At 48.6% G+C, this 11,519-nt stretch overlaps 1 protein-coding gene across 1 annotated transcript; it reads left to right on the top strand.

Moving 5' to 3' along the window:
* Positions 1-213: 213 nt before the first annotated feature.
* Positions 214-11,086, top strand: bmf1 (BCL2 modifying factor 1). Its single transcript, XM_076161726.1, has 4 exons — positions 214-456; positions 2,122-2,318; positions 2,982-3,208; positions 7,448-11,086. The coding sequence occupies exons 2-4, from the start codon at positions 2,147-2,149 to the stop codon at positions 7,562-7,564; spliced, it is 516 nt and encodes a 171-aa protein (XP_076017841.1). The 5' UTR covers positions 214-456; positions 2,122-2,146; the 3' UTR covers positions 7,565-11,086.
* The last annotated feature ends 433 nt before the right edge of the window (positions 11,087-11,519 follow it).

Genomic DNA, 11,519 nt, shown 5'->3' with positions numbered 1-11,519 from the left:
AGCGCGCGCGCTCTCTTTAGCAGCGCTGCTTCACGGTGAAGCTGGTCTCGAGCTACGGGGGAATTTCCCGTCCACGTGTCTGAATACGAGATGAGGAGGGCGGGATGAAAACAAACCCGCTGATTGGCCCGCGCAGCAAAATGCAAATGACCCTTTAAAGGGGCGGAGCCTGTCGGTGTTGAGCTACAGTGCCGACAGAAACACGGGCGAACGTAAGAGCGCTTTATTTACTAACCCGGGTCACCACGCCCCGGTGGCGGGGCCTGAGTTGAGCTGACGTCGGCGAAATGAAATCAGCTTGTTGCCGTTGGTTTCACAGAATGGAAGTTGTCGTGGAGGCGATACGGACTTAACTCGCCGGACCTGCCAGGATATTTGAACCGCGGTGCTTTTTTTTTTATTTTTATAACTATTCTCTTAATACGACAATCGTTGACATCCAACACCATCTTTGTGGTAAGTTTCCTCACAAACTGTTCGTTTTCGACCGCAATAGCTAGTCTGTCCGGGGGATGGTGACTTTAGCGGGAAGAAATGGGAAGCTGCGAAACAACGTGTCGGTGTTGTGCGGTGAAACAGACGCCTTCACCAGACGCGCCTCCATTGTGCACCTCCTAGACAATGTTGGGTTCGCCTCAGTGTGTCATTCATATCACCGGGTGTAGTTGTACCGGCGTCCCGGTTAAAGGGCTCCGGCAGTGAATGGACTTCATGCTGCACACACACCAGCTTCAAGTGGCTCCTCTCTCCCGTGTTATTGTCCCATTCTAGTTAACATTCTAGTTATTTACTGCACCGCGCATGTTACACTTCACATATAATGTTGTGTTTGTTCATTCTTTTGTCCTTTATGTCAATTCGCGACATACAACTGCCGTCTACGCGTGGAATTTCAGCGTGTTTTCACTCATAATTCCATCCTCTTGTGTACGATTGTTACTGTGAGTGAGTCGAGTGTCTCGGAGCAGGAGAGGGGCGGGGGGGTGCGAGTCATTTCAGGTCATCTACGCTGATCTGCGCGTTACATGAGTTGGGAATATGGTGTGATACGCGACACTCAGCGCTGTTAGATAAAAACTGTGTCAATAACAGCACACCGACACCACCGCCCCCTCCTCCTCCTCCACACTCCTCCTCCTCCTCCCCTCCCTCCCGGCGTGTGTGTGTGTGTGAGCCTTATTCAGTCTGCAGCAGGGGGAGCTACTGTCTGACACAACCTACTCACTACACTAGAGACGATCATAAAAACAAAGCAATCTGTGGTATCAGGAGGTTGAGCTTGTGTTTTAAATCTCACATGTTCTTACTCTGTGTTGATCCAAACAAAGCATGGAGTGCTTTTACACACAGGAGGGTGTATTGTGAACGCACACAGTGTCTCCTGAGGTCTGAACATGCCACTCACTCTCCAATCTGCTTATGTTGATGTGTAGAAATGAGGACTGCTGGCGAGCTGACAGGCCCGGGGGGAGGGAGGGAGAGTGGATCAGGGTTTTCCTCAAAGGCTGTTATTACCCTTTTGCCGTGGACCCTCATTTGGAAATGTGGTAGTAGCCTAACCCTGTATTACAACACCATGGTGAGGGGGGGAGGAAGGGGGGCTTAAGTTTCACCAGTATTTTGATAACTCTGTGACCCGACTACATGATTCAGGGTTGAGTTCCGTGCATGGTTGACACTGGAGAGAGTCCAGAGAGCTCCACATGGCAGCGCAGCGTTTATCTTCCTGTCATCAGCTGAACGTATACATGTAATTAACAGATATGTGCCTAAAAATATAAATATTAGTGTTTAAGTTGCCGGGCGAGTACTGGACCTCTCATCTGACGGCGGCCACCAAACCCCCCATTTAGGCAAATTTAGCTCAACTGAGTGTCCCAACTGCCACGAATCATGTGGTTTCATCATGCAGATGAGCAGATGGATGGTTCTAAGTCAGCATCAAGCTCCTTGTCTGAAAAGATGGCCGAAGCTCTCAGGTCTAATGCAGACGGCCAGGCTTGCTGTCATCTACTACCTTAAAGAAACCTTGGAAGTCCTCCTTAAATTTTCACTCTTGATTAAAGTACAAATCTCCAAACTCCACTAACTCACCTCTCTGTTCTGTGTTCCCCTCCTCAGGTTGCTCATGTTATAGCGTCGCCGTATGGACGATGAGGAGGATGATGTGTTTGAGCCAGACTCCCACCACTGGCGCACGACATTCAGGGAGATAAAGTGCGAAGACCAGGGCACGCAGACTCCCGGCCCGGCCCTGCTGTCCTCCAACGGCATGCTGCCCTGTGGCGTGGCAGAGGAGCCCAGACCGCTGTTCTACGGTGAGAGCCACGCTACAATGTTACACAAATAGGCAAATGAAGGCCGTTTCCCTCAGTGTGATAACAAAGTGTTGCATAAGAGAAGCGTGGTATCATAACATCAGAGTCGCCGTGAGAAAAAGGCCGACAATTGCGGCGCTGATCTCACCTCTGGCGCCAGATAGTCGTGATGGCATCAGCTTTTATGGCCCGACGCGGAGTGTACCCAGCTGCTTTGCTATTCAAAAGGCGCCAGACTGGGTATTGTGGCTCCGGCGATGAGACAGTAGCGTTCACCTGTGTGAGCACTGACAGAGACGGCTGAAGTGATTATCAGCGAGCAGTAAAGCTACAAAAGGCGCCGTCAACAAGTTTCCATTCCGCACACGGCTCCATAGCGACCAGGCTGACCTAGCTTGCAGTTTGTTTGCAGTGATTGAGTCAAATCGCAAAGTCGCTCACTAGATTTGTTTTGAAAATTAAAGCTGGGGACGTTGCGGTCACAGGCGAGTAATCACCTCAGCAGGTACACTCAGCAGTACCTGGATGCCCCTTGTACCCATGATCTCATCGCCATAATGGCCGTAAAGCATCAGGCTGCTGTGTTTATCAACCGCTGCTGCTCCACCGGCGCCTGAGTTCACTGCAGATTCATGAGTGTTCTCCCTTTTTTCACACCAACAGGCAACGCAGGTTTTCGATTGCACTTCCCAGCACACTTTGAGCTTGTTGGCGGGGTTCAGGCGGTGAGGCAGCGACAGAGCGAGGAGGAGGAAGGAGAGGAGGAGGAGCGGAACAGGATGGAGCAGCGAGCCCGGCACCAACCTGCGGCGCAGCGCAGCATGGAGGCCTGCATCGGCCAGAAGCTCCAGCTGATAGGAGACCAGTTCCACCGCGAACACCTACAACTGGTGAGCCAAACAAACTTCAGCGTGTGTGTGTGTGTGTGTGTGTGTGTATTGACCTGTAGTTAATCTGAATTGTGACTTGTGTGGGGTGAAACGTTTGTCTCTTGCATCTGTTGTGGAGAAGCTTCAGCCCAGCTTCTCCTCTCTCTGTAGCTGAACCAGGACAGCACCTCCCCCACCTCACCAACCAGGCCTCCTTTTCCTGTTTATCTGTCTCTCTCTCTCTCTCGCTCTCTCTCTCTCTCTCTCTCTCTCTCTCTGGCTGGCCTGTGGTCACGGTGACACCGTCCACTTTGTTGGTGTACCAGTGCATCAATTTGAGTGTTTTGTCAAACTCTGTTACACACTTGCATAGTTGCTGCGTACACACACACACACACACACACACACACACACACACACACACCGCTGTGCCCAGACAAAAAGCAGAAGTGGCGGGAGAAGGTAAACATGTTGTAACCCGAAGCCTGACGCTGGAGCCCTGAGGGGAACAGCTGTGGTTCCAGGGAGTCTCCAGTCGGCCCTCGGCCGGGCAGCGAGCGGCCACAGGAGACGGCCAAATAAGAGGTCTACGCCGCCATGGAGGGAGGGGGCGGGGCGAGGGGGGCTACATAATGATGGTATAGACAAGTCTGTGAGACTGGGAGACTTGGAAATGATAAAGTAAAGACCATCTTCAGTTGTTTGTCTTTTGGGGAACAAAGACCCCCCCCCTCCCAACCACACACACACACACACACACACACACACATAACACATTTCCTTATTTTTACATTCAAACATAGAACGCAAATCATTTTTCTGATGTGCGTGCGATCGTCTCTGACTTTCCCACGCGATCGTCAATATCAGAGTTATTTATACCTCGTGCAGCTCAGTGTGACTGCCTTATTGGCGAGACAGATTCTGCGGGCAGATTCGCAGAGGCAGCCAGAAGGACAGACACACAGACACGGGGGGGGTGTGTGTGTGTGTGTGTGTGTGTGTGGGGGGGGTGTTAGCAAGTCGTATCTGCGGCTGGGATCCACTGACGCATTAGAGAACGGCGGCTCGAGTTGGCGAGGGGGGGCGGGGGATGAGGAAGTGGTTAGCGGGCGCTTTGGGGCTGAGTAAACACGAGAGACGACAGTCAGAGCGATGGAGGCCGCGTGAAGTCACATCCTGGACACGAGCATTTCAGTTTGTAACGGACGCAGCGGACGGACGAAGCCTCCAGCAGCGTTTCTGTGTGACTGAGACAAAGAGACACGGCCTTCTTGTGCACAAGCGGGCCGTAAATACATCTGTGCCTGTGTTTGTGTGTGTGTGTGTGTGTGTGTGTGTGTGTGTGGAGTCTGTCTGAGGTTCAGTGTGTGTGTGTGTGTGTGGCTGAGTGATATTTGTACAATTCCGCCCCCCCCAAACCCAGTGTGTGTGCGGTTCCTGGATGCGTGATTCCGCAGCAGCCTCGGTCGCTGCTATTTCTGCCTCTGCGGTGCGTTTGTGCAATTAAGTCTTCCAACAGCGAAGCAGATCATCCACCTCAGAGCTGCGGCGGGATATCCAGACAATTCTGTGTGTGTGTGTCTGTGTGTGCGCGTGTGTGCCTGTGTGTGTGTGTTTGTATATGCGTGGTGTTCATACTCATGCATGAATACACCCATACTTGTTTTTCTGCCTCTTGCCGTCTCTCACTTCTCGCTATCACACGCTCTGACAGTCAGCACAAAAACCCTCTAACTCCTCATTGTGTTGCTATTTGTCTGTCTTCGTCCCTGTCAGTGTGAGCTCACGCCCGCACCGTGCAGACACTTGTCCCCTAAGCCGCTCCAAGCACCTTTTTAACCGCCGTCTCCCCCTCCCAATTGGATTTGGGAGCGAGGCGGCGGCGAGCTCACTTCCCTCCGTGGGAGCAGGGATTAGGCGGTGGAGGAGAGGCCGTCGGATGCTGACAGATAAATTGCGCCTCGGCTTTCCAGAGGGCCTGAGGGGACGGCGGAGGGTCCCCAGAGGGTGGCCGACATTAGCCGTGCCCCTTCCAACCCCCCCCCTGCCATTTGAGACGCAGCAATAACGGCGGTCACAATGGCAGGAAGGCGGCTCCGGCCTGCGCGGGGCAAGGAGCGGCGTTGGGTTTCATCCCCGTGTTTTTTTAAGAGAGACGACTCCCAGTCCTTTCGATAGGAGGTGTTGACAGCAGGGTTGAATGTCGCCTGTGTGTGTGTGTGTGTGTGTGTGTGTGTGTGTGTGTGTGTGTGTGTGTGCGCTATCACTGTTCCATTCAGCGTCTCTCTCTCTCTCTCTCTCCTTTCAGCACTTGTAGAAAAGGGAGGGTTGGATTTTGCGCTGGAAAAAAACACAGATATTTACTTTTCATTCACGCATCTGCCACCGCTGTTTTGGCCGAGTGGACGTCCGCCGTTATCTCATAGTAGAGTTCTCTTGTTTGGGCTCATCCTCCGCTCCCGGGTCTCCTCCCCAATGTGACTCATCCGGAGCGTCTTGTCGCTGAAGGCTGGCCGTGTTTGCTCAGGAGATAAGGCAGGGCTTCTGAGCAGCTGGCCTGTGACGGACGTCTCGCATCATGGACGCTGATAAAGCTTGACCAGGCCGGTGTCCCAGTGACGACACAGAGCATCTGGCTAGACTCTGTCACTGTGTGCTGCTCTAAATTTAGAGCCAAAGTCGCATTTTGACAGTTGGTGTCGTGACTCATGCGACTACGTTGCAATAGGCTCGCTCTCTCTCTCTTGCTCTCTCTTTTGCTCTCTCTCTTCCTCCACTTCCTTCATGGCCTCACACTAATTCTGAGAGCGAATGGGGCGAAAGGTCACATGTGTGTGTCTTGCAGCTACGACACAATCTGGTCCAGCGTGATAAGTCCAGCAGCATCTAGGACCGAAGAAGTTTAAGAACTTACCTTAACAACCACAACAGGCATTCCTAGGTACTTTGACTTTTGAATCAGACTCTTTGACTGAAATCCTCCCCGTCACATCGTCAACGGTATCTCCGTCTTGTGTTTCTGCTGCCATCTAGTGGTAGCCTAGAGTTGACAGAGGACAGTCAGTCTGGATGGTTGTCTAGGGCCCCGTTCACAGTTTACGACGGAAAGCAAACTCAGGAAGTTGGTGTGTAGATTGCGCATGCTGATTGTAACCTAATGGATCATTAACTAATAAATAAATCAATTCACAATAGCATAATCTAGGCCCGTTACTTCATTTATTGCCTTAATCGTAGTCTAATCTTAATCTTATGTTATGTGTGTGTGTGTAAACAATGTGCAGCTACCCTGACCACCCACAGTGCCTCACACACACACCACGCTGAGCTCAACTGGCCTGTGTATGCGTGGTTATTATATGTTATTACTCGGTTCTTATCACAAGGCCGCCGGCACATTTCAGCTGTGTCGTACGGCAAAGAGCTGCTCTTTATCAAGCGTTACTCTCAAAATAGCTGCTGGCGATGGATTTTTCCAACTGTTCTCTATGTTCCCTTTTCAACAAATTGCTACACACACATTGGTTGGGACCTGGCGAAGCTTACGCAACACATTGCAACGCTGGCCACACCGTCGATTAGAGAACAGAAACCTAGACGCTCAGCAAATCGCATCGTTTCTTTGCTGCTATATATAGGATTTGGCAAATAATAGCAGATTGATAGCAGAAGAAGCTTACAAACTTCTGCGCGTCATCACAAAAAACTAATCTGAAGGCTTCTGAAAATAGCTGCGGCGCTATCAGGCGTGGCGGGAGTCTGCCTTTCGTCTGCAGATGGGGCGGGCCGGGCCACTGTAGCGCTCCGGGACAGATACCCGTCTCCAGAGGCTCCCCTCCTCTCTCCTCAAGAGGCTCCCTAATCCCATTTGGCGCAATTATCTTATCTTTGCTACTCAACGGCGGAGATAGCATTATCCCCCCGTAATCGCACACAATCCCGATTGGCTCGCAAACCTGAAAGAGGGAGAGAGAGAGAGAGAGAGGGGGAGAGGGAGAGAGAGTTGCTGGTCTCTGCCAGAAAGATTAGACGTAGTGTGACTGTGTGATGAATGTGTTTCTGACTCGGCATGTCTGTCTTGGAGCTCCGGGAGTCTGAGGGTCCAGCACACAAACAGAGACCCCAATAAATATCGTTAGGGACAGAAGCAGACTGTTGTGAAAATATCGGTGTGGTTCCAGTCTCTGGTTTTGTCTCCGGCTCTTCCCCGTTGACCCACTCTAACTCTGTGTTCCTTCCTTTGTTTTGTCGCTGCAGTATCATCGAAACCAAAGGAACCCAGGGCCGCTGTGGTGGCGCCTGGCCACGGCTCTGCTCAGCCTCCTGTTCGACCGGGGGCTAGTCGCCGGAAGAGGCGGAGCAGGACGGAGGTGAGAGGAGCTTTTGGCGAGGAACTGGACTCCTGGCGGCACTGTCAAATCTAACACGGGTCTACTTCGATCGGGGGAAAGAAAGGAGATACAAGAGGTCACCGCGGGACGGAGACGAGAAACTTTTATACAAGGTCGTGTGTTTCTTCTCCGCAAGGAGACGCCATGACGTTCCAAGATTCCTCTACACAGGACAATGTTCATATTTTGGTAAATGTGTGACGTAGTAGTTTTGTACAGTACGTTGTTCTCGTCAACAGTTTTTGCACTTTGACATGTATCCATCTTTAATGATCTCCGTCGACTCTGGGAACGCCTCACTCTCTCTGCCAGACCAGCTGAGAAGGAAGCGAAAGGAAAAGAAACGCAGGGAGTGTGTAGGGAGGGAGGGGGCGTGGTTTCTTTTCCTGAGTTTCCCAGGCAACCAGTCAAGTTGTTGATTTACTAATGTCCAAAGAGGCAAATTCTCAGAACAAAGCATTTTGCACCTCACCTTATTAGAACGTCAAACCTTTACCTTCCGTCTTACTCTTCCGTCGTTGTCGTCGTCGACTTCGGTAAGGCGTTGAGTTGGAACACGCCTCCCCGCGTTTCCGTACACGGAGAACGTCTTCCCGACTCATGGCTAAACATCGTCAAACGTTTGCTCAGATGTTCAGAGCCCTTCTCTCCAAGCGAATGTCTAGTTTGTACTACTTTCAATCAAAGATCTTATCCTACTACATCGTATTGATCAGATAACATCGATTGAAAGTTCTCATCTAGTCTAGTTCATGTTTGCTAATGACAGCGACACTGAGGTAGAACGAAACGTCATGTTAAGGTGTACATACTGAATTTGAAGTTATAGCACCCATGCACTAAATCATATATAGTTTATATATATAGAGACACACACACACACACACCAGTCAGATTGATTTCTATCCAGAAGAGAATATTCATGTTTTCCATCTAGACTTCATTGAGAATCAGATCTCACCCCGTCTGTTGGGTTTGGTTCCCTCTCCAGTTCCAGATATCCCTCAGTGTTTAAGAGTGTTTGCTCTTTACATTTGATTGTTTTCAGACCTCCATGCCCTTCGAGTGGAGCCGTGGATCCACTGCTTTTGCACTAGAATTCCGCCCTTCACAAGAGTTTCAGCCGGCGATGACCCGTGTCAGCCTCTGTCCTGTATGAAGGTTTTCACTTCTTCGTCTTGATCGCAGTAACATCGGATCGTTTTCGCTTTGCGCGTGTCCCCGAGACAAATCATGGGTGTTTACACCTCGCCGAACACACAGGAGTCTGGAGTCCGTGTAGATTCTGGGGGTGATTACATCATCACATGCCTCGGTTGCAGAGTTTCCCCAACACCAACCTGGACTCTGCATGAATCATCTGTGAAACGGAAACATCTCAGGATAGCTTTATGGGTCACGCAAACTTTTTTTTTCTGGGACTTTTGTGTGCCGGGTTTAACTCTGAATTGCCTTTTTTTGTTGTGCAGATCCAGATTTGACACATTTTTTTCTTTTTTTTTGACAACCATCACTGAATCAGCAGACGTCGGGTCTCTGAGTTTAAAAAAGACTGAAAGTGAATTGTTGAATAATATGAATATGTTTGAAGACACTGTTGAAGATGCTGTTTGTTGTACTTTCCATTGCTGAACACAGGCCAACGTTTGGACCTGAGGAGCCGCACACATCAGGGAGCTGGGACTACCTGCTCCTTTACCAATGTGTCACGCTCTCACTAAGGGTGTCCTCTCGTTAAACAACATCCTTAAAGATGTCTCAGGGACAGACTTTGTGGGCTACTGGTAACTTTGAGAATCTGACGACGAGCAGCGTTTTGCTTTCTTTGTGTTTTGTTTTTAACCATTTTATTTATGATGAAACCATTATACATCCAGTTAAAAGAAAAAAAAGTCCTTCTGGGCTTTATATTCTCTCCGTTCATTCATTCATTCATTCAACATAAAGGTACAGTTTGGTTTGGAGGAGTCGAACTCGCTGACGGTGGAGGGGGGCGGGGCTACGGAGTGTGTAGTGGGAGGTGTGTGTGTGAGGTGCACTGAAATGTCGTGCGGAGGTTGTTTTAAGTTTCCTGCGGATCCTGATCGCTGAGCCAGTCCCCGTAGCTCCTCCCACCCCGCCGCACCGCTGCGTCTCGACTTCCTGTTTGTGCTGCTCCTTCGTCACGTGGGCGTCGCTTCTTTTTTTGTAATTTATTTTCTTTTCGTATTTATTTTTTCGTACATTTGCCCGTTTCTACTGTATACGCCTGTGTGTGCAATTCCTTCTTACTCCCTCCTCCTGGTTTGCTCTTCCTCTTGTATATGCTTCATTTGTTAAACCACCTGTACGTTTTAATTCTTCTTCAAATACAGCAGGTCAGTATTCTATCGTCTATCAGATGACGTCATACGTAACGACGAAAGCAAGAAACACGCCTTCCTTTTTTATTCTTTCTTGTTTTTAATCCTGTCGCCACCTGGGCATTGGTTTATGTGTTCAGTTCCTTCTGATTGAACATTGTGTTGTAATCAACATGCACTGGAAAGTACTTTGTTTCTATAGATCCCATGGGTCCCTTATCAGTCGTGTGTTAATGTTGCGTATATATACTCTGGATTGTTCTCTTTGCTGTCTTGTCGGGCTGACCAGCGTGTCAGTCGTATACCCGTGCATTGACCAAGTGGGCTCCTCCGAGTGACGGCCTGGTTGTTGATTTATTGGAAAGGGAAAGGAGCCGGCGCGGTGCCCTGATCACGCGTGTGGAGACGCCCAGCAGAGGGGCAGATGTATTTTATGGAAACCGTCAGTGTCTTGAATTTTTGTAGTCCACTTTATATACAATTTGAAGTTTTTTGAGGAAGGTTTTGATTTTCGATTTTTTTTTTGTAAAGGTAACATTTCTTGCTGATGATCTGTCTTAACTTTTTTAAAATGTATTTTCTTAAGATTAAAGGGTCCTGCTTTTTACAAGAACAGTTCACACAAATGTTTCATACCAGCTGGAGAAAAATGTTTAAGGAATCTATGAGATGGAGGTTTTGTTTTGTTGTTTTTGTACTCATGTAATCGCAACATTCCTTTGCAAGCGGCATTGTGGTGCATTAGCAAAACCAAACAAACCAAAATGATTCACTGCTGTGGCTCCAGAGATTGAAAGCGATGAAATATTTGCCCTTTTCTTAAAAAGATGAACTGTCCATGTCTTTACAAACAAACAACCCTGAAAATGCCTTTAACTGCTCAGTTCCAACAAAGTCTTGATTATCACACACTCTCTGTATACCAAGAAATGAGACCCAGCGAAAATGTAGCATTTTTGTAAACATTGACTGTGTGTTTTCGAGACTGTACTGTGCACTCATTTTGTGTTTATATTTTTTTTGGTTGTTGATATAATGGAAGTAAAGACAATTTGTTCTGTAGTGCAATACGCTGTACATATGGAGCTTTGCTCTACAAATCTTTTTTTCCTGAATTTCTTGTTGTTTACTGGTACTTTTTTTTTTCAATAAAATTTTATTGAAGGTGATAAGTTGAGTCAATGTTATTGTGTCTGAAATCAGAAGGGTTCATACCTCTGCCAAGGTGCAACAAGTCAAGACAGAGTTGTAGTGTCGAGAGAAAGAAATGGCTTTAGTGATCATAAAATAGGATTATTCTTTATTGAGAGTATTAATTTACTCCTGGATCCTGATTAGCACTGAAATCTGAGGGATTCTATTCTGGGTCCAAATTTAGTTCAGAAGTTTGAGGAATCCTGCCAACTAACGATGAACACAGAACACAGGTGGAGGCAAACCTGAGGTAAAGTCTAACAATGGTCTAACTGACACGTTTCATGTATAAGTATCAGTTTTTCACACCTCATTCATATATTTGTTGCTGTTTTCCAGCTACTATTCCCGCCAAACTGCTACAGAAGCAGAATCAAAGCCCTCCTTTGCTCCACTTCTCCT

Source organism: Genypterus blacodes, unplaced genomic scaffold (genome assembly GCF_046128005.1).
Source record: "Genypterus blacodes isolate CSIRO-AG114 ecotype Tasmania unplaced genomic scaffold, CSIRO-AGI_Gbla_v1 ptg000112l_1, whole genome shotgun sequence".
NCBI lineage: Eukaryota > Metazoa > Chordata > Actinopteri > Ophidiiformes > Ophidiidae > Genypterus > Genypterus blacodes.
This window is presented reverse-complemented; position numbering and strand designations above follow the sequence as displayed.

What these genes read in the sequence shown, in the direction of transcription:
- bmf1 (XM_076161726.1), top strand. Translation starts at nt 2,147, where the DNA reads ATGGACGATGAGGAGGATGATGTGTTTGAGCCAGACTCCCACCACTGG. An exon ending in GCCCAGACCGCTGTTCTACG is followed by an intron (nt 2,319 to 2,981) that starts GTGAGAGCCACG and finishes TCACACCAACAG; the next exon opens with GCAACGCAGGTTTTCGATTG. An exon ending in ACCGCGAACACCTACAACTG is followed by an intron (nt 3,209 to 7,447) that starts GTGAGCCAAACA and finishes TTGTCGCTGCAG; the next exon opens with TATCATCGAAACCAAAGGAA.